This window comes from Phascolarctos cinereus, unplaced genomic scaffold (assembly GCF_003287225.1).
Source record: "Phascolarctos cinereus isolate Bilbo 61053 unplaced genomic scaffold, phaCin_HiC Scaffold_5;HRSCAF=322, whole genome shotgun sequence".
In the NCBI taxonomy this organism is placed as follows: domain Eukaryota; kingdom Metazoa; phylum Chordata; class Mammalia; order Diprotodontia; family Phascolarctidae; genus Phascolarctos; species Phascolarctos cinereus.
In genome coordinates this window covers 248,782,175-248,805,963 of record NW_027555958.1, presented here as the reverse complement: position 1 = coordinate 248,805,963, position 23,789 = coordinate 248,782,175, and the positions used below count along the sequence as shown (strand labels likewise).

Below are 23,789 nucleotides of genomic sequence, written 5' to 3'. Positions count from 1 at the left end.
ACCTGTCCATGCCAAAGCATAAGGAGGTCCAGTTGCCATAATACACCTGCCCAGGACAATGCTGAAGCATTTGAAGATCTGGCCACTGCAGTAGGCCTGCTCACCCAGGAATGTACCAAGGCATGTAGTGATTCTTGGAGCTGGAGTCTGCTGGTGCAGCAGGGGTCCTGGTGTTGGCATTTGCCTGTTCCACTACCCTGAGGCTCAGGATATCTCACTGGTTTGTTGAGCTAGGGCTTGCTGCCGACTTGCTGGGATGTTTCCTGTCTATAATTCACTCCCCTTTTTTTAAATTTATTTATTTATAGTTTTCAACATTTACTTCCGCAAGATTTTGAGTTCCAAATTTTCACCCCATCTCACCCCTCCTCCCACCCCAAGATTGCATACATTCTGAATATCCCTTCCCCTAATCTGCCCTCCCTTCTATCTCTTCCCCCACCTTCTCTTATCCCCTTCTCCTTCTACTTTCCTGTAGGGCAAGATAGATTTCTGTACCCCATTTCCTATATTTATTTCCCAGTTGCATGTGAAAACATTTTTTTAAAACATGTTTATAAAACTCTGGGTTCCAAATTTTCTCCCTTCCTCCCTCCCCACCCACCCTCATTGAAAAGGCAAGCAACTCAATATAGGTTATACATGTGCAGTCATGCAAAACACTTACCTAGTAGTCATATTGTGAAAAACTAACTCTATTTCCCTTAAACTTATCCTGTCCCCCCATTTAGTCTATTCTTTCTTTTGACCCTGTCCCTTCTCAGAAGTATTTGCTTCTGATTACCCTCCTTCCCAATCTGCCCTCCTCTCTATCATTCCCCTGCTCTTTTGTCCCCTTCTCCCCCTATTTGCCTGTAGGGTAAGACAGATTTCCATACCCAATTAAGTGTGTGTTATTCCCTCCTTAAGTCAAATCCTATGAGAATAAGATTCACTTAGTCCCTCTCATCTTCCCCTGTTTCCCCTCCACTGTAAGAGCCTTTTCTGTTTTTCTGAGATAATTTACCCTTTTCTACCTCTCCCTTTCTCCTTCTCCTAGTATAATCCTCTCTCACCCCTTAATTTTATTCTCCAGATATGACCCCTTCATCTTCAATTCACTCTGTGCCTTCTATCTATCTATCTATCTATCTATCTATCTATCTATCTATCTATCTATCTATCTATATCTACACATAGATACAGATATAGATATATACATACATATAATTTTTTTTCTCCAACTACCCAAATATTGACAAAGGTCTCATGAATGCACTCCCCTTTTACCTGAGTGAGATGGACCTTTCTTGCAGATCCTTCAAGTCTCCCAGGCTAAAAGATCACTCCATCCTATCTTTCTGCTGGCTCTGCTGTTCCACGATTTGTTCTGGGGTGCTATTTTATGGTGAGTTGGTTGTTTGGAGGTGAATAAGGGGGAACTGCAACAATTTATTGTTTACTCCACCATATTGGCTCCCAGAAGTCCAGCCACTCCAGTATCTTTGCCATGAAAACCCCATGGACAGTATTGACATACTATGGTCCACAGGATCACAAAAAGTCAGACACAACTGAACAGCTAAACAACAAGACAAAGGAACCAACTAACTGAAATTTTCAACTGATTATTTTGGTTTCTGTATAGACTACAATTAAAGAGCATATCTTTGATAAAATCTACAGTCTGGTAGAAATGATTTGGGGGAGGGGAATTTAGAGGCAGTTGGTCTGCACAGTGGATAGAACACTGGTTCTGAAATATGGAAGACCTGAGTTCAAATCCAACTTCAGAATCTTAATAGCCATGTGACCCTGGCACTTATCCTCTAGTTGCCCCAGTTTCCTCAACTGTAAAGTGGGGATAACAAATCTACCTCCCAGGGTTGTTGTGAGGATGAAAGAAGATATTCTTGAAGTGCCTGGCTTTTTAATAAACATTATATGAATGTTAGTTATTTTATCATACAAAGACTATATCATAATCCCAACTAGCTATCTTGAAAGCACACAGCTTTGCTCTCAAAGAGGATGGACCAAGAGAATATGAATGGCTTGACAAAACTCATCCACACTACTGGAAAACAACTCAAAATGCATGCCCCACTAATGCTGAACTCACATCACCATATGGTTTTTGAGCTGGAAACAGCATTAAAGATCATCTAATCCAACCCACCTCAATTTATGAATGATGAAACTGAGTCACAGTGAGGTGGAGTGGCTTGCCCAAATTTACACAGATAGTAAATAGGTCTTTGATTTTAACCCAGGTCCTCAGATTCCAAATCTAGTGCTTATCTATTAAACCAAACTTTCTTTATAAATAGTTATAAATAAGACAAATCATTTTAAATGTACTATTAAAATGTGGTCATCCTCCTTTGTCTAGAATACTTTTAAAAACTAGATGTCACAAATTCCTGAGATGTAAGTAGAAACTAGGAGTACAGCTTAAGTGGAGATAAAGGAATAAAACTTAATGAAGGTCTGTTGTAGTGGAAAGCCTGAGGTCACAATAGTGATACATCTTACAGTTTTTCAGAAAAAAACATTTCCTTCCAAAGACTTTCTTAAAAGCAAACTTCACTTCCTTATTCCTCAATGTGTAGATCAATGGATTCAATACTGGAGTGACAGCACTATACATTATGGCAACTATCCAGTCTTGTGCCATGGAGCTGCCAGAAGTAGGATGGATGTAGGTGAAGCCCATAGGTCCATAGAAGAGACAGACCACCATGAAGTGAGAGGCACATGTGGACAGAGCCTTCTGCAGCATGTTCCAGGAGTGGCTCTTGAAAAGGAGAAAACCAATAATGTAGAAGTATGAGAGAAGGGTCAGGAAGAAGGCTCCCATGGAGATGCTGCCAGTGATGACAGAAAGGAGCCATTGGTTGAGCACTGTATTTCCACAGGCCAGTTCCAGGAGGGGTTTGACATCACAGAAGAAGTGGTTGAGTTGATGGGACTGGCAGAAGTTCAATTGTGAAGTCATGATTGAATGCATCAAGGCATAAAAAAAGCTGATAACCCAGGCCACAGTGACCAACTGAAGACATACTTGATGTTTCATGAAAACCAAATAGTGAAGTGGGTTGCAGATGGCCACAAAGCGTTCAAAAGCCATGATAGCCAGCAAAATGGCCTCTGAGCTGCCAAGAAAATGGAAGAAATGGAGCTGGGTGATACAGCCCAGAAATGAGATGGCCTTGTGGGTAGAAAGGAAGTTCTCTAGCACCTTGGGCATTGTCACTGTGGAGTAGCAGATATCTAGACAGGAGAGATTGCCCAAGAAGAAATACATGGGGGAGTGGAGACATGGCTCAGAGATGATAATCATCACAATGGCACCATTCCCAGCTAGACTGATGAGGTAGAGAGTAAGGAAGATCACAAACAAAATAGCTTCCAGCTCCTGAATATTGGTCAGGCCCAGCAGGAGAAATTCATTCACTATAGTTTCATTCTAGGGAAGAAACAAAAATGTAACAGTTTTACCTATTTTGGTAGGGATTGATGTATGTTCACGGTCACATAACTGAGCAGAACAAAATCATAATCAATGAGATCATAGAATCAAGTTGTATGTGTGTATAATTCCATAACACTCAATTTATTTCCACTTTAAAAAAATCAAATAAGAAAGAAGCAGCTCTAGAATGACTATATTTTTGCAAAAAGAAAGCTTTATGTAGGATGCAGGACAATTAATTATAACTGGCCTACTCTCCTGACATACACACAAAGTCAAAAGACCTCAAGTAAGATTGTCAGAACATTGAGTGGACTCCCTTGTATTGAATTTATAGGAGGACATGGACAAAAGTTGTATAGCATAAGCAGGCATGACTGGGTTACAATCTGCCTCATTGGGAGAAATATCTGTAATGAGTGCAAGGGGTAGCTATGCCCATTATAAATTACTTTATACCACTCACATGGATATGTGAACACCCATTCACTCTGTGGACTGGTTCATGCATTCCTACCTACCCTCATACTGGCAAGTCTAGTTTCACTGAGAAGGGCCACCACTACATAGTTCTGCTCAAATTTTCTATGCTAGAGGTCACCCTACTGTGAAGTAATACAATCTCCCTACTCACCACTGTATTTTCATTTGCACTCATCAGTCATTCACAATAATATCTTAAAATCTTATACATAACCATTTATTTAGAAATAACTTAAAAAATGATAACACAAGTACTCATATAATAATGCAAATACAAAAATAATAAATAATCCACACACAAACCTGGGTCACACTCTCCCAAGGTACTCAGTATCTATGAGGAAAAGTACTTATAGAAATCTTTCAGGAAAACACATGAGCATGTTAAAGGGCAAATAAATTGAGTGTTATAAAATTATATATGCATACAATTTGACTCTATATGCTTGAAATAACTTGCTACTCTGGATTGCAAGCTTTGATGTCAATGTTCCATTCATAAGCTGTTTTTACTGATCATCACTACTATACAGGCAGACAAATCCTCTTCTCTTCACAAAATATTGTAACATTTATAAGTTCTTTCAACTTGCAGTCATCCTTAAAAGGGTATGTTTTTAAAATGTCAAACTATTTTAAGACAAAGAACTACAAAGTTCATTAGGTTGTCATTTATGGGCTTACCACAATGCTGTGCTCTCCAATCAAATTATAGCAAACACTCTAAAGCATTCTTAAATTGGCTCTCCGGGCAAGGCAAGGGAACATAGCCAGCTCTTCACTCACTGTGATTTTACATCATCTAATTACATCTCAGCATCTCTTTTTTTTTTTTGTCTGTCTGTATCATTTATTGGAGACAGAAATGTTTTCTTTGATAGTTTATACATGAAGCAAGAGTACTGGTCTTTCATTTCACATGATTCAGGATGGACATGGCACATCCGAAGTGGCACATTAAATCTCTGAAAGGGGATGTACAGTTTGTATAAATAGAACTCTGAGGAATTCAACTAAGAGGACTCTTACAGCCATTACAAAAAGAATGCCAATAAAGCTGTGCACAGCACTATATACACACACACAATGAGGCCAGAAGAAGTGTGAAGTGACAGAGAGACTGGAGACACATACCTTGAATTGCTCAGTGCTCACAAAAAAATCATTATTTAGTCCTCGTTAAGGACAGAATATACACAAATGATGTTCAAAGACTACAAGGTGACAGTGGAAAGAGAAAAAAATAGAGTAGACTAATTTCTCAGTCTATGAATACGAGATAAATAATTCTTGGTGCTTTTCTTATTTGTTTCTGTACCAAAGTATCACAGGGAACACATGAATGAAATGGCATCACCCCTCACTTCCCTGCTTCCTCTTCCCTTCTGTACCAGCTCTGTGCCCAGCTATCCTATAGAAACATTATGATCTCATGCATTATTTCTGCAGAGCAAGCACACTGGATTTGGCAGCCTAAATTCCTTTTTTGGTTCCTTGCAGGATGTTTCTACAAAGACATTTTTCTCATCCCTAGACATCTTTTCCCTGGAAATCAAATGTGGTTTTTCTTTTACAGAAAGGGGAAGGAAAATTTGTGGTGTGTCAGTAGAGAATATAAATGGTTATAAAAGACAGTAGGTTTTCAGAGAAACCTTTGAATTTCCATTGTACCTTTTTTTACTGACCCCATCTCAAGACTATTCCTTCTGAGCAGAAGACAATGTGCTGGTGAGGCAATATCAGATATCTTAGTGAGCTGGGGATCCTAGGGAGGGGGCAACAGAGTGGCAAGACCATTTCTTTCTTGGAATGGAGAGCAAAGGCTTGAAAATGACTGCATTGCACCTTCTGGTCACACCTCAGGGAGACATGTCTCCCTGAAGTGTGCAAATAGCTGCTGGCTGTGACCATGGACTGGCCTAGTTTGGCAGTCAGGAAGCATGTGCTATTATTCACTGTACAGGAAAAGAGCATCTATTACCATAGGCAGAGCAGGGCAGCCAATGGGAACCAAAGGCATTCAATGGGACTGTGTGACATTGACCACTGCCACTTGTACTTGGGAGGTGCTTAAAGCAGCATTTCCAAAGCAGTGGCATTAAACTGAATTCCCAGGGCCAAGAGTTGGTGAGCCAGCCAGCAAGACATTCTGATGAGGCAGAGCAACCAGAATCTAATTGATAGGAAAGAAGCTTGACTGACCATGGGGCATCTCCTCATACCAGTTCTCATCAATCTGGTTGGTGAGGGTAATGACATCACCTTCATTTTCAGGTTCAAAACCTAACTCACCTTCATTTTCAGGTTCAAAGCTGTACCAAATTCAGCAGCAGGGTTGATACATTGGGACACCTATTGGTTTAGGAGTGCTGGTATGGGACAGGCCTCCATTATGTTGAGTATTGTCAGATGAAAACTCCAGGTTCATGTGAGGTTTAGGCTGATACTCTCTTCTAGGCTGGGATGAAGCTTCTTTTATCCTTTCTTCAAGCCTGACAGTAACTTGCTGCAGAGTCTGGGGAGCCTGCTTGTGATACTCCAGCTGGGCTTGTACCAGAGCAGAAAGCTGGCTCTCCTGTTCAATATCCATTTCCAGGAGGGTGAACATGGTCAACACAGCAATTTCTTTAGACTCATCAAATTTCTCTAGAGCTTGGCAAAGCTCCTTATCTGGAATCTTACCTTGCCTTTTCTTCTTGTAATCAAAGTCCAGGCTTCAACCCTCCAACTTCTTTAGATGATGCTGTATTTCCCTTAGGTCCTTGTCATGGAGGTTCTGGAGAGGATCAATGAAATTTTGTTTCACTTCCATGTCCAAAGAATCTTTCACCTCTGAAAGTTTCCTCATGGACTCCCCGACATCACCAAGGGCTGGGCTGAAATTGTATTCGTCTTCAAGCTCCCTTCTAAACTTCAGCATGGCTTCTGCAAGCAGGGCCTCAGCCTGAGGATAGCCTGGTCCTTTCTTTTGACCTCTGATCTTGGACATTATATTAATCATGCTGAGTTTAGCTCTAGAAGTTTTATCATCTTACACTAGGGGAAGGGAAGGGAAAAGGAGGGGAGAGGAGGGAAGAGTTAAAAAAGAAGAGGAAGGGAAAGGAGGGAAGGGGAAAGGAGGGACAAGGAAAGGAGGAGAGGGGAAAGGAGGAGAAGGGAAAGGAACTCAGCATCTCTTCTTAACACAGAAATTGTATTACTCGGTTTTTTATTCCCTTTCCGCCTTCCCATCTCACAACAAGAGGTAGCATCAAAGAGCAACAGGCACTTCCAAAAAGTTTCATCTCTCTTAAACATTACCCTAGGAGGAAATTAAGAATAATGCCTAGAACTGAAGCAGCTGTTCAATGGGGTTGAGTCTCTCTCCAACCAATCAGAAATCACATTGCTAAAGTCTTCTGTCAAGTGATTGTTGCAGTTGCCACTTCTGCAGTCAGACAAAGCTGTTTTTAACTCCTTTCTGTCTCTTCAATCTTTACTTACTAAGTTCTTTATTCTTTAGCCTCAATCTCCTAACATTTTTCAATGGCTAAAAACAAAACCTCTCAGCACTCAATGACTCACCTTTCACCTAATAGAATTTGCTATAAAATCAACAGGACATTTTAATCATCATTCAGTCTCCAAATAATTTTATGATTTCCAAGGGTTGGTTTTTTGTTTTGTTTTATTTTGCCCTTTTAAATCTACAAGTTATTTGTAAATGAAACATGAGACTCTTAAAGTCAGAATATGATTCACCATCTCATTTTGTGCCCCTAAAATAACATTTCTTTGCACTCATTTTTTGAATTTTTGACTAATAAAAAGTTTATTCTCTGACCTCCTTAAAGCACCAAAATGTTTACACACCAATGAGGCACCATTCTATATCTTTCCTATTAAGAATTTATAACATAACATACGTAACATTCATAACATAGCATAATATAACATTTATGCTACAATTCATTTTTTGTCCAAAACTATTCATCTCACTTGGAAACTGTGTTGTTTCTAAGCATATTTGAATAGTTTTTATTAAGCCAAAGCTATTTTCCTATTTACTTCTGGTATAAAAATGTTCATTTATGAAAGAAGCAATACCTTGTACCAATTAACATTTGCTAGAATGCCTTATATTTGTACAAAAATACTTTTTCTTTCTTTTTCTTCACCAGCCTGCTCCAATGCAAAAGCCTAAGGGTAAAGTACCTTATATATCAATAGTGATAAGTTTATAAGTTTACAAGTTATTGGAATATCGGAGGTGTGTTACCCCTAAAATAGTGACTCCTATCTTTTTGAAATAATAGTGTGGTGTGTTTAAAAGAGCACTGAATTGAGGGAATAAAGGATAGAAGACATGGTCTCTAATTCTATATGCACTACCTAATAGGTTTGAGAAGTCACGTCATCACTATCACCAATATTATCACCTCAACTCACAAATAGCACTTTAAGGTTAGATGCTTTCCTCAAAACAACCCAGTGAGAGATAATAATCCTAACTTTACAGAAGAGGAAATTAAGACTCAGAGAGGTAAAGTAACTGGATGAAGACATGTAGTTAATAAGTGTCAGAGATGGAATTCAGGTTTTGTTCTCCTGACTCCAAGCCAGTTGTCCAGGAACAAGCAGATGGACTATAAAATTTCTTTACATCTTTTCAAGATCTATTGAAATAAAGTCAGTTTAATGAACTTTTACCATGTGAGAACAATGTGCTAGTATCAGAAATAGATAAAAGGTTTTTTCAACTGCCCCTTTTCTCAAGGAGTTTTCAACCAAGTGAAAAATGGGAACAAGAACCCCAGTAGGTAGTGTACGCCAGTCCACCAACAAAAACGAAGTTAAGTATAAGGAACAAACATACAAGGAAGTGCTAAGTGAGGCTGAAAGATGAATAGATCATTTCTGTTGTGGGTTTTAAAATACATACATTCACATATATCTTACATATGTGTGCTTTCTTTTCATATCTACTGTATGAAGGTTTGATGTTAGAGCTATTAGAGCTAAGCAATGTTTGATGTGGGGCAAAAAAGGAATGATGATATGCCAAGTAGAAGCTAACCTTAGACTTCTGGAAAGATGAATCACTGAGAGGTCATGTATAAGCCTAGTTCCCCTTTATCATCTCAGTACAGCAAGAAATAAAACAAATAAATGGGGGGGGAGGGAATCACACAAAAAGAAGACAAAAGAAAAAAATTCCCTATAGGGAGAATCTTGCCAAAAATGGACTGAAGAAATAAGGGGGGAGGGGGAAGGCTCTGATACAAGGAGAAACTTCCTGATAAGTAGTAGCTGTATGATTGATGTCACATTTCTTGCCTTCACAACGTGTGGAGAAAGGGTAGCAGGGAGAGAATCCAGAATTCAAAATAAAATTTAATTAATGTTAAAGATAGGGGCAGCTAGGTGGTGCAGTGGATACAGCACTAGCCCTGAAGTCAGGAGGACCTGAGTTCAAATCTGATCTCAGACCAAACACTTGACATTTACCAGCTGTGTGGCCCTGGGCAAGTCACTTAACCCCAATTGCCTAAAACAAAACAAAAAAAATAAGAAAGAAAAAAATTAATGTTAAAGATATACAAATAATGATTTTTTTAAAAAATAAAGATAAAAGGAAAGAGAAAAATAATCTGAAAAAGTATTTTTAGATTCCTAATAGAACAACCTGGCATAAATATGAAGTAAGGTAGATAGGGCAACTATTATCCCCATTTTATAGATAAGGGAATTGAAACTTGGAAAGGTTAAGTAATTTGTAAGGGTCACACAGCTAATAATTTTCTGAATCAACACTGAAATTCAGGTAAGCCATTCAGACAAGAAACATTCATGAAATTTCTACTACATGCCAGGCACAGTGCCAAGCACTGACGATACAAAAAGAGGCAGAAGAGAGTCCTTGCCCTCAAGGAACTCACAAGCTAAAGGAAGAGACAATGAGCAAACAAATACATCCAAGCCATTCCCAAGATAAACAAGAAATAATTAATAGAGGGAAGGCATTAGAATTAAGAAGGGTAGGGAAAGACTTCCTGTAGAAGATGAGATTTTAGTTGGGACTTAAAGAAAGCCAGGAAAGGCAGTAGGTAGAGATGAGAAGGGAAGCATTCCAGGTGTGGAGGACAGCTAGAGAAAACGCTAGAGCCAAGAGATGGAGTGTCTTATACATAGAACAGGAAGGAGGTCAGTGTCACTGGATCAAAGAGAACGTGGTGGATAATAAAGTATAAGAAGACTGGAAAGATCTGGGAGTGGAGATAGATTATGAAGGGCTTTGAATACAAAATAGAGGATTTTATATTTGATCCTATGGGTGATAGGGAGGCACTAGAATTTATTTGGTAGGATGTGGTCAGATCTACTCCTTAGAAATGGATAAAATGGTCAACCTAGAGACAGTGGGCTTGAGTTCAAATCTTTCTCTCAGGTAATTACTAGCTGTGAGATGATAGGTCAAAAAAGTCTCAGGCCTTTGTTTGCTCATTTGCAAATTGAGATACTGACGTTCATACTATCTACCCCACAGAGCTAAGATGAGCATTTCGCAAAAATTGAAGTGCTCCATAATTTGTTTTGCATCTTTTTTGAACATCACATACTAGTCCAGAGCCAAACACCTGAGGAAGCCATCAAATAAACAAGGAATGAATATAAAAGTGTTTTACAGATGTAATACTTTCATTATTGTGAAGTTTAAGCAGATATCCAGATACTGGCAATGAGCTAGTACTGAGACTTCAGTTTTAAGGAGGAATTTCTTCTCCTTAAGTAGGGTAAGTTGTTGCTGTTATTTCAGTCATGTCCAACTCTTCATGAACTCATTTGGAGTTTTCTTGACAAAGATACTAGAGTGGTTTGCCATTTTCCTCTCCAGCTCATTTTACAGATAAGGAAACTGAGGCAAACAAGATTAAGTGACTTGCCCAGTGTCACAGAGCTAGTAAGTGTCTGAGGTCAAATTTGAACTCAGGTCTTCCTGACTCCAGGCCCATTGCATCATTTAGCTGTTCCCAAGAAGGATAAACAGGTTTAGGCATTCAAAGTGAGCAAGAACAGCTCTTCTACTAAACACATGAGGCTTAGCACAGAGCCTGCTGCAGAGTAAGTTCATAATAAATACTTGTTGCTTTGTTTCCTTTCTCTAGAACTCTCTCTTTTTGTTCTGATTAGTTGTAAGCTAAGTTCAAAGCTAAAATAACTATGGTTGCCTGGGGAAACATAGCAGCATAAAAGAAAAGAATAATCAAAATTGTATTCTGACTTCACAGCAGGACAAAAGCAAGAATAAAGCCCTAGACAGACAGAAAAAAACTAGAATTTTGGAGCTGGAAATATCAAATGCTTTTTTGAAAAACACATTTGCCAATACTTTGGTAGATAAGGTGATTGGGAAAAGGGAAGAATCAGCAGCTCATGAACAAAATTTCATATTTTTTTAAATTTTTGTTTATTTAGCAATATAGCAAATGTATCAGTTTCTTGTTTTCCATCACCCTTAAAAATATTTCTATCATTTTTCTATTCTTATTCATTTCTGATAATTCTTTCATCCACGTGTTCAACCAATTTTATTTTCTTAGGAGCCAAGAAAGGTAGGAATTTTTTTTTAATTTTGTTACTCATAACAGTTGACTATGCAATACAAGGCAAAACTCAAAATCAAATTTACATTTAAAATTACTGATTAAAATTACTACTTGCTACTGAAAAAAAATACTGAGGAAGGAGGCATGCAAGACACTTTGTTGGGGCAGCTAAGTGGCTCAGTAGGTAGAGTATCTCACCTGGAATCAGGAAGACTTGAGTTCAAAACCAGCCTCAGACACTAACTAGTTGTGTGACCCTGGGCAAGTCACTTAACCATATTTGCCTCAGTTTCCTCATCTGTAAAACATGACCTAGAGAAGGGAATGGTAAGCCATTCCAGTATCTTCACCAAGAAAACCTCAAATGGGGTCACAAAGAGTCAGACACAACTGAAATGACTGAATAATAACAAAAAGATCCTTTGTAATAATGTCAATGGGAGGAAAATCCTTGTTTAAAGTTACCAAAATACCTTTTCCTCCTTGCTTCATGTTTTACATTAGCCTCAAGTTTGACACATAAAATGCAATTGCAACTTTAAGGGAGAGAGGGAGGTGTCTAGCCTTTTTTGCACATGGGGTAAGCAACTGGAGTGAATATGTGGGATGTGGCTATCATAGGAAAGAAGGACATCCTGGGATGCCAATTTCTTCATTGTTGAAGGCCTGATCACTGCTGTGGATGTGAGGTCTGGGCTTGTTACTACTTAGCACAGGAAGCACACTTTAGAGAAAAGGTTCTTAACCTTTTTTGTGTCATGGACACTTTGGGGAGTGTGGTAAAGCCTATGGAACCTTTCTTAGAATACTATTTTTAAATGCATAAAATGAAATACAAGCATTTGAAATGCAGTTATCAAAAAATTAAGATTCTCTGCTCTAGGTTAAATGTTAACAGTGGCTGGGGCAGGGGCTGGGGCCGGGCAAAAGAGGAGATTATCTGAAGTGGAGTTGAAGGATAGTGAGCAAGTGAACCCTGGAATGCTGGTGTTGGTACCCTTTAAATTTTGTACCCTGGGGCAAAGGCCCAGTAGCCCCAAGCTAATTATCATTCTTACTATTTCTAATAAGTTTTTCTTCCTACACTTGTCAAATGTTTACAGGTATATGCGCTGACTTTTTATTTTTGGTCTGGATCTGGGATTTTATTGTTGTAGGCCCTACACTAGGGTACTGCCACTGAAGAAATCACCTCGACCAATGTAGTTCTGGAACTGCTCTGCAACTTACAGGCTTAGAGAGTGGCCTGAAGCAGTGTAACTTTAAATGGCATGCCTCTCACACAGCCAGTGTATGTCAGAGTCAGAACTTGAACTCAGGTCTTCCTGACTCTAAGACCTGCTCTCTATCTAATATGCCATTGTGCTTCTTCATAAGCTCTGAGATACATATACATATACATATACATATACATATACATATACATATACATATACATATACATATACATATACATATACATATACATATACATATACATATACATATACATATACATATACATATACATATACATATACACATACATATACATATACATATACATATACACATACACATACACATACACATACACATACACATACACATACACATACACATACACATACACATACACATACATATACATATACATATACATATACATATACATATACATATATGTGTGTGTGTATGTATATGTGTATATATATGTATGTGTATATATATATATATATATGTCATCTCCCTGTAAGCTTCTTGAGGGCAAAGACTGATTTTTTGTTTATTTGTTTTTTGCTTCTCCTATACTTAACACATCGCTTAAGGGTAGGAGGCAATAATAAACTCTGATTGATTGACATGCACTGACTAAAAAACATGACCAATTATAGGATTTAGCCATAGAAAAGAATTTAAAGATCATTAATTCAACCCTCTTTTTTTATAGTTGGTACTCTGAGACCCTAGAAGATTGAGTGACTTACCACTTAATGTGATAAGTAGAGTTATGACTAAGGTCAAGCACATAGTAAGGAAAAACTAAAATTTGAACTTAGTTCTTTTTATTAAAAATCCTAAACATTAAATCATAGAGTATAAAATCACAGGATCATCACCCTTTCTTTTTACAGATAAAGAACCTGAGACCTAGAACTGTTATGTGACTTGCCTAAAGGCACCCAGTGAATTAATGTCAGAGTGAGGATTGGAATCCAAGTCCTTTTTAGTGCCCTTCCCATGCATGCTGTGGCTTCTACTATATGGTCACCCTGATAACATAGGAAGGCTAATCTCCAAAAGACTAAATTCTTCAACAAGGTCTAACTTTAATCAATTCTTCCTGCTCTAAGTCAGAGATAAACTATCTTTTTCATTGTCCCAGTCAATGGCTTCATCCTTCATTGTCTGAGACTTATCAAAGTTGCTGCAAAGCAACAGGAGCAATGAACAATAGGGCAAGAATGGAAATTTTAATATCAGCATTATGAATTAGACAACTTCTTTCACAGCTACCTATATAACCAAGTGTGTCATGTGTGTGTGTGTGTGAGAGAGAGAGAGAAACAGAATCCTTATCACTTCTTTTTACATGTATATACATATATGTATATATGTGTTTACACACACATGCACACACACACACACTTTGAATACACCCTAGATTTACATTATGTAGATGGAAAAGAAAACATTGCAATGTTCTCCTGGATAGCATTGGGGTCCTTCATTCTGTTCCTTTGTGAATTCATGACTAAGGGGACTCCCAAAATACTATCATTCACCTATTTCTGATGACTCTTCCTACCCTTATCTTTAGGAGAAGTTTATTCTAAATTAATTTCAATCCCATCTACTGCCTTCTAAATCCATTTTGGATTCACTCTCCTCCATTCCATGCATACCTGAAAATGGTGATAACTCTTTAGCTCCATAAGGGAAATCAAATAACCAGAGCCCAGAAGCAGTTCTTTGAGGCAACTTGAACTGATATGTGTTTATATCCATCTCCATTCTGCCTGTCCTGGTCTATGAATAAAACAACCAAGTCTTTCCATGAACCTCCATGGAGATATCACAGATAGAGGTATCCTGGGATCTTCTCCCCAAAGCCCTAGTCTCTCTATCTCCCTTTCTCCTCCATTAAGAAATACTTCACCCCTCTACTTTCCTTGTTAATAGCCACAAATATCTTCCCCAAATACCACAGGAAGAAGCAAAAAAAAAAAAGACAAAGATGCTGCCCTCAGGATGATTATAATCTAGTTGGAGAGATAACATGTATGTGGGAAAATCCTTTTTAGAAACCTAGCAACTTATAGGAAAATAGAGTGTACATTTAGTTTAAAAGGACCACAGAGTAGTCTGAAGGGATGCAAAATTAAAAACATAATTGGAATGAGGGATGTGGGTTTTATTCATTGACATTTGAGGCTAACTTTTGGTGTACATTATTAGCATTAGTCACATAATTGTGCCTACCGATAGCCATATGCTGAAGCTGTCAATATTATTACTAGGAATGTCAAGAGCAAACTTCCACTAAATTCCAACCCTAATGAGTTACCATGGTGTGGAAATTTCTAAAGGATATACCCAGAGTGCACAAGCTCTAGAAACTCCTATCAGACTGGAAAGAGTTTTAGTAAGGGCTCAGAGAGAGTTTGGATATCTGTTACCCGAGAACAAGCATAAGTACAGAGATATTTATCACCTAAAGGTCACCCACTTCATGAATGTTTATGATCATGGCAACTCATGAAGAACCATACATTAAGTCATAGACTGAAAAGTGCATTGGCAGAGGGAGTGTCTACAAGACTTTAATTCACCAGACATTTAATAAGAGCCTAGCAAATTCCAGACATTATGATAAGGATAAGAAGGCAAAAAGGAAAATTTCCCTGTCCTCAAGGAGTTTATAGTCTACTGAAAGTAAGGTTATAGAGGGTGGCATGTAAAAAGATTGATAAATGAATGTTATATGTAATATATGTATCTAGTATTTATATTATATATTTATTCATTATATGTTATACTGTATATATTATATTATTGTGTATATTACATGTATTATTGTGTATATATAACAATATATATATTGTTAAATATATAATTGATCATATATCTATGTATGTTACACACATATATATTAAACACAAAGTAATGAAAAGGGAAGCTAACAACTGAGGATGTCAGGTACCTCTTATAGGAGGTGCCATTTGATTTGAAGACAGATTATCTGAGGCACCCACAAGAGAACACCAGCCCTGACTAAATTAGAATGCATTTCTCTAAAATCCAAACACCAACCTTGCTCCCACCATTGCAATGCCAAGTATCAAATACACTGAACTTTCATGATACTAATAATTCTCCATTTTGCAATATTCAAATTTTTATAAAGGATTATTATGTTTAACAAGGGCAGCTAAGTGGTGCAGTAGATAGAACACTGGGCCTGAAGTCCTCCTGACTTCAAGTCAAGTCAAGTCTGAGTTCAAGTCTCAGACATTTACTAGTTGTGTGACCCTGGGCAAGTCACTTAATCCTGTTTGCCTGATTTTTTCTCATCTGTAAAATGAGCTTGAAAAGGAATTGGCAAACTACTCTAACATCTTTGCCAAGAAAATCTCAAATGGGTCAGAAAGAGTCAGACATAACCGAAACAAATGAACAACAGTAAGTTATGTTTAACAATCTCGATACCTCATTTTACCAAAAATTAACAAAAACTCTGACACAGCCTGCTCATAATGGCATAAAAATGCTACCCTCTCTCATGTAGCAGGTTTTGACCTAATGGTTGGCATTGATCTGCAACTACTACAAGACTATATACAAATTGAAAAATGAACAGCATAGTATTTATTACTACTGGATCATTAACATGGCTATTATCAAGGTTTTGTATAATGTGTCACTGTCACTAACCTCATTACTATATATTTACATGATTTTCTATGTAATTGTCAAAAAACAGTTTCATGGTCAAAATGGGTACAAGATTTTGACATAAAGGGTGATACTATAAGCAAATTAGGAGACCAAGGAATAGTTTACCTATCAGATCTATGGAGAATGGAAGAATTTATGACCAAACAAGAGAGAGAATATTATGAAATGCAAAATGAATAATTTTGATTGCGTTAAATTTAAAAGGTTTTGCACAAACAAAGCCAATGTAACCAAGACTAAAAAAGAAGCAGAAAGCTGGGAAACAATTTTTATAGCCAGTGTCTTTGATAAAGGCTTCATTTCTAAAAATAGAGAACTGAGTCAAATTTATAAGAATACAAGTCATTCCCCAATTGATAAATGATCAAAGGCTATGAACAGGCAGTTTTCAGAGGAAGAAACTAAAGCTATCTATAGTCATATGAAAAAAAAATGTTCTAAATCACTATTGATTAGAGAAATGAAAATCAAAATGACTCTGAGGTACCATGTCACACCTGTCAGATTGGCTAACATAACAAAACAGGACAATGATAAATGTTGGAGAAGAAGTGGGAAAACTGGAACATTAATACATTGTTGGTGGAGTTGTGAAATGATCCAACCATTTCAGCAATTTAGCAATTTGGAGCTATGCCCAAAGAGCTATAAAATTGTACATACCTTTTGACCAATACCAATTCTAGGTCTGTATCCCAAAGAGATCATAAAAATGCAGAAAGGATCCACATGTACATAAATATTTATAGTAGCTCTTATTGTGGTGGCAAGGAATTAAAAATTGAGGGGATATTCATCAGTTGAAGAATGGCTGAACAAGTTATAGTATATGGATGTAATGGAATACTATTGTTCCATAAGGAATAATGAACGGGGGACTTCAGAAAAACCTAGAAAGAGTTACATGAACTGATGTTTAGTGAAGTCAGCACAACCAGGAGAACATTGTACACAGTAACAGCAACATTGTGTGATGACCAACTTTGACAGACTTAGCTCTTGTCAGCAATGCAATGACCTAAGACAATGCCAAAAGACTCATGGTGGAAAATGCTATCCACATGCAGAGAAAGAACTATGGAGTCTGAATGCTGATTAAAGCATACTATTCTCTCTCTTTTTTTTTCTTTCTCATGGTTTTTCCCTTTTGTTCTGATTCTTCTTTCACAACATGACTAATATGGAAATATATTTAATATGATTATGCACATATAGCCTATAACAGATTGCACACTGTCTTGAGGAGGGGAGGGGAGGAAATTTACAACTCAAAAACTTATAAAAGTGAATGTTGAAAACTAAAAATAAATGAATTTAATTGAAAAAGAAGAAAATTCATTTCATGCTATTGTGTCAAAACTACTTTATTTTTTTCTGAATTGTTTCCATGATAGTTTCATTTTCTTCTCCCATAACCAACCCACCGAAATAATATGTGACATGGGCACAGTCTTGCCCTGCTAAAGGACTTAAAATATGCTTTCTACTTTCTTCAGTGTTAAAGGGAGTAACCATTATTTAATATCAAGTGGCTAGGATGTGGGGTCAAGTCAGATAGCTCACTCCTATTTCCAAATTCAAGCTTATGTTTATATTCATTATGAAAATGAGTCATGGAGCTTAGAGTTATGGGAGATAAAGGAGAAATTGTGGTTCAATGTGTGGGAGTTGGGAAAGGCATTATAAAGGGAAATGAATGTATTACCATGTACAATGTTCTGTCACTTGCCAGAGCTCTATCATCTCTCATTTTTCCTAAAGTTCTATTCAGTTCTTTAACTGCTTTTTTATTTATCTTTTTGTTAGATTTATCTAGGTTTGAAAGGACTACATTATGATCCTCCACTATTACTATCTATTTCTCTCTAATTTGATTAATATTTTGTTTAAGTATTTTGATGTTGTGTTTATTGGGTGTGTGTACTAGAAACAACTAGTACCATATTATCTTTTCTGACCCACTGACCTTTTTTTCACTTGTTTGTTTTTTAGCTTCTACCAAATAGTTTTGATGATCACTATTTTATTATATACTTTGGGGTCTGGATATGATAAGGACACCTTGATTCCTTTTTTTTCCATTTTTCCTTAGAGTTCCTATAAATGAATAATGCAAACAGTTCTAACTTTTGATTTTAGATATACTTTGACTATTGATGAGAGTAAGGTTCAAGTAATGCTCATCTTCCTCCCTTCTTTCCCTGTACTGTAATAGGTCTTTGTGCCTTTTCATGTGATGTAATTTACCCTTTTCTGCCTCCTTCTTTTTCTCTTCTCCAAATGCAATCCCTCTCCACTACTTAATTAGATTCTTTTATTATCACATCAAAGTCAATTTATATCCACATCCTCTGTCTATGTATACCCCTTTTAAATGTCATAGTAAAGATACAGTTCTCGAGTTACAAGTATCATCTTCCCTTGTAGGGATGTAAACAGTATGCCCTTATTGAATAACTTTTTTTCTTTCCCATTTACTTTTTTGTGCCTCTCCTGAGTCTTATATTTGAAGATCAAATTTTCTATTGAGCTCTGGTCTTTTCATCAGGAAGGTTTGGAAGCCCCCTATTTCATTGAATGTCCATCTCCTCCCCTGAAAAATTATGCTCAATTTCACTGGATCCTTGGTTGTAATCCAAGCTCCTTTGCCTTATGGAATATCATATTCCAAGTTCTGAATAATCCTAACTGTGGTTCCATGACATTTATACTGTTTTTTTCTGGCTGCTTGCAGTATTTTCTCCTTGACCTGATAATTTTGGAATTTGGCTACAATATTCCTTGTTGTTTTCAATTTCAGATCTTTTTCCAGAGATGATGGGTGGATTCTTTCAAAGACTAGAACCTTCTGGTTCTAGGATCTCTGGGCAGTATTCCTTGATGATTTCTTGGAAATTGCTCTCCAAGCTGTTTTTTTCACCATGGCTTTCAGATAGACCAATAATTTTTAAATTATCTCCCCTGGTTCTATTTTCCAGGTCTGTTGTCTTTCCAAAGAGGTATGTTAGGTTTTCTTCTATTTTTTTTCCACTCTTTTGATTTTGTTTGACTGATTCTTGATGTCATGGAGTCATTAGCTTCCACCCGTCCAATTCTAATTTTTAATGAATTGCTTTCTTCAATTAGATTTTGTGTTTCCTTTTCCTTTTGTCCAATTCTACTTTTTAAGGAGTTGTTTTCTTCAGTGCACTTTTTTTTTCCATTTAGCCAATTGTATTTTTAAGGAATTGTTTTTTACAGTCAATATTTGCCCCTCCTTTTGCAAGCTATTGCCTCTCTCTTACACATTTCTCATTTCTTTTCCCAATTTTTCTTCTACCTCTCTTGTTTGACTTTTAAAATCCTTCTTAAGCTCTTCCAAGAAGGCTTTTTGGGATGGAGACCAGTTCATGTTCCCCTTTGAGGTTTTGGATGTGGGTATATTGACAATGTTGTCCTCTTTTGAATTTGTATTCTGATCTTACCTGTTCCCGTAGTAAGAATCTATGGTCACTGTCCATTTCTGCTTTTTGCTCATGGTGTTTGCCTATTTCCTGGCTTTTAAATTGAGCTCTCATGCTGGAGCACAAGGGACACTGACTCAAACTTCTTGTGCTGGGGACCAGGGACCTGGTCATTGGCTTTGTGTGCTGGGGCCTCAGGTGCTAGGAGGGGGAGGCTGTAGGGGTCTGGCAGCTTACCTGGTACTGAGCCAGGATCACCAACAATGAAGCTCTTGGGGTTGAGGGGGGGGAGGTTTAGCCCCTGGTGGATGCCTGCTTACCCAGGCTGCTTTGAAGCACTGGAAGTTTTGGCTGCTGGAGGATGCTTGGCTGTCTGCAGTTGTGACTCCTGGAGTTGTGCCTCCTGGAGTTGTGCTTCTTGGAGTTGTGCTGAAGGACCAGGACATTTGGCTGCTGCAGGATGCCTGCCCACCAGCACACATGCTGGTTTTCAAAGCTGGAGTCTATTAGTTCCCCTGCCTGTGCCAAGGCACCCAGTGGGTCCTGGTGTTGGTGCTTGCCTGCTCCACCACCCCAGGGCTCAGGATCTTCCCTTGGTTTAATGAGTTGGGCTTGCCCCTGACTTGCTGGGACACCTCCCATCCTGTACTGTTCCCCTTCCAGAGTGTGAAGGACCTTTCCCTTTAATCCCCCAAGCTTTCTGGGCTACAAGACTGCTGCACCCCATCTTTCTGCTGGCTCAGATGTTCCAGGGTTTTTCTTGGGGTGATATTTTCTGGGTTTTTAGAGGTCAGTGAGGGAGGTTGGGAGTGACTTACTTCTTACTCTGCCATCTCAGCTCCCAGAAGCATTGTACTTTTTGAAGTCTTTTTCTGACTTTTTCAAACCATATGATGTAATCATATGGTTTGGGTTTTTAACATGATGAATTATGTTAATTGTTTTCCTAGTGTTAAACCATCCTCACATGTCTGGTACAAATGCAAATTGGTCAAAGTGAACATTTTTTTAAAATAATACTGTATTATATGTGCTGGGGGTTTTGTTTACATATGTTTTATTCAAGTTTATTAGACTTTCTCTTTGTCATTTTCTTTTCTTTTTTGGGGGGGCTAGGTAATGGGGTTAAGTGACTTGCCCAATGTCACATAGCTAGTAAGTGTCAAATAACTGATTTGATCAGATTTGAACTCAGGTCCTCGACTCCAGGGCCAGTGCTCTATCCACTGCACCACCTAGCTGCCCCTCTTTGCCATTTTCTTTGTCAGTATTTGATATGTATGATATGGTTATTCATTGTTCCATAAATATTTGCTAAAATTTGCCTACAAATCCATCTAGACCAGTGTCTTTCTTCCTTTGGATTTTTATCACAGCTCTTTAAGAACCACTACCACGACTTATTAAGTACCTCCTCTGTGCCGTACATTGTGCTAGGCAGTAGGAATCCAAAGACAAAAGCAAAATAGTATCACTGAAGACTCTCTTCCTTGCTCATCTGGGTTATCTCCTTTTAGGATATGGTGTCTCACACAATGGATCAATTCACTTCTGGGAGGGGTTCAAGCAGATCACCTAGTTACTGTTCTAGCTCCTCACAAGATTTAGCTACTGCTGCTTCTGCTTCCAATGGTCTCTGCTGCTGACTCAGATTGATGAGGGAAACTCTAATGGCTCTTCTGACTTTTCAAAGCACACAAGGTCGTAACCTGATTGATGATATTTCTAGAGACTCACTCTAAGATTATGAAAGGATAAACAAAAAGAAGCATATGTGCTCACAGATATATGATAGCTAGGTAGAGAGATAAGGCAGCCATTGCCCCCAACCTCACTTCTACGCAGATAGCTCACAATAGATCTTGCTTCACTTGCTTCCAGGAAAGAGAAAAGCAAAAAAGGACCAAAGGCAGAGTCTATTGTCCTTTTGTATGCAAACTCAATTCCATCTCCATGCTTTCCAAGTCATCAGTCCTTGCACTCAGAAGCCAATCACAATACTTTTTAATACCACATAGTACAGACTCCTGAATTCATCATGGCCAGAGGTAGCTTCCAAAGTTCTACATGTTGGATTGGCATCAGGCAGAGAATGCCTGAGTTTCAAGGACTGAGCCCTTGTGGAACATTACTTCCATTACCCTTTAATTTAATATTTGTTACTGTTTAATATATATATGTAACCTTTGTTTCAAATGTCTGTGTCTCACAAACACTGCAGAGACTGTTGTCTCTTTAAGAGAACAGAAGCTAAATAAAATCTTGACTAAGGCAGTTTGTACTGGCAATTTGGAGTGAACTCGGCTCTACAGCAAAAAATGGGCCTCTCCAAGACTGATATGACCCACCTTCAAAATAGTTTCAGGTTTGAGAAAGAGGAAGCTGAAAAATAAATTACAGGCATGAAAGAAGCAATCAGAACCCAGCAGGCCCAACTGGAAAAAGTCCTTCTTGATCAAAAATATAAGAACAGCTGTACACAGAAGGAAATGGCAGCAATTGAATATATTGCACATAATAACCATGAGCCAGCCAAGTGCCTAATGAAGATGCTTAGTCAGATGGAGTGTGATTATCTGCAGCTCAAGAAGCAACTGAAAAATCAAAAGGATTTGGATCAACAACATAAGGAAATTAATGCACAATGAAGCAACAATAATTAGAAGTGAAAAGTGAACTCAGAACTGGCATTAAGAATTTCAACCAGTCTCTTGCAGAGTTGCTAGAAGATCAAGAAACCATGTTTGAAAAAGCAGAAACCCTAGACAATGAATTGGAAAGTTTGAAAGAGAACTTTCAATTTTCCACCAGCAAGGAATGTCAATAGTCTTTTGAAGAGAAGCTAAACTTATTCAAAGTTCACATTGTGGAGGAGCACTGACATGGAGAAACAATAAGAGAGTAACTAAGTTACCATGAAGACAGGCTCAAGACCCAACTTCACTGCCCTACATCTAAGCAAGCAGAGGTTTTAATGAAAGGCAAACAACAAACAGAAGGCACCTTACACAGTTTGAAGAGACAAATTGATGCTTTACATGAACTGGTTACCAGCACCACTACAGATTCTATGCTTCTGACACCTAGCTTGTCACAACTGGAAGTTTCTCTACTTCAAGATTCTCATCTCACCAGGAACGAAGGAAGGGCCTTGTCACAATGACTTGGCCACAAGAGATTACTTGGAACACTTTTTGCCTTCCATAACTGAGGAAATGTCTAGTAATTCACTAACTGGCAAGTCAGAGTTCCTCTTATCTGACCTTGCTAAAAACCAACTCAGATCCAGGACCTTCTTCCTAAGGACAACATGCTTTATGCTACAGATGCAAAGATTTTTATAAGTCATTTGTACATATGGAAATACCAATGCATAAAATTCAAACAGGGTGTGAAGCTAATACCACAGGTTTGTTGTTTTGTTCTTTTTTTTTTTTTATAAACACACCACTCCTTTGAAATACACATTACAGGGTATAAATTGAAAGGTCTGTACTGATATAGCTGAACACCTTGCTGAATTTAAATCCCTCTATATTTGCTAATCTTATCAAGTTTGCGTTTTGTATAAAATATATTTTCATATAAAAAGATTAAACAAAAAAAAAAAAGAAATATACAATTATGAAGTGCTTCTCCCCATGGAACCAGGGAGAATGTATGTATTTTATTTGTGATCTTTGAGGTTCTATGAACAATCTGTGGAGAAGACAAAGAAAAAGAAGGTGAATTAAATTTCTTTTTGGTCATAAATGTTTTGATTTGTTATGAAGAAACTTTATAAATAAAATTATGTTCATTTAAGAAGTTTATGTGTTCTATAGAAAAAAAACAAAATTCTGTGAGGACTCTATGAACAGCTAGAAAATACAGTATATTCTAGAA

The 23,789-nt window shown here is 37.7% G+C and overlaps 1 protein-coding gene and 1 pseudogene across 1 annotated transcript; both read right to left on the bottom strand.

Annotated features, from left to right (window-relative positions):
* Window positions 1–2,458: 2,458 nt before the first annotated feature.
* Window positions 2,459–5,848, bottom strand: LOC110202621 (olfactory receptor 12D3-like). Its single transcript, XM_078155692.1, has 3 exons — window positions 5,783–5,848; window positions 2,861–3,448; window positions 2,459–2,776 (listed from the first exon to the last, which is right to left on the bottom strand). Exons 1-3 carry the CDS (start codon window positions 5,846–5,848, stop codon window positions 2,459–2,461), a joined length of 972 nt encoding a protein of 323 aa, XP_078011818.1.
* Window positions 5,849–6,035: 187 nt separating this feature from the next.
* Window positions 6,036–6,938, bottom strand: LOC110202622 (endophilin-A1 pseudogene; annotated as a pseudogene).
* Window positions 6,939–23,789: the final 16,851 nt, after the last annotated feature.

Bases quoted from the DNA above. Each gene is read 5' to 3' on its own strand.
- LOC110202621 (XM_078155692.1), bottom strand. From the start codon at position 5,848: ATGGTCACAGCCAGCAGCTATTTGCACACTTCAGGGAGACATGTCTCC. The intron at 3,449-5,782 runs GTGCAATGCAGT...TTTCTTCCCTAG, and splicing joins CCCTGAGGTGTGACCAGAAG to AATGAAACTATAGTGAATGA. The intron at 2,777-2,860 runs GTCATCACTGGC...CTCCTTTTCAAG, and splicing joins TCAACCAATGGCTCCTTTCT to AGCCACTCCTGGAACATGCT.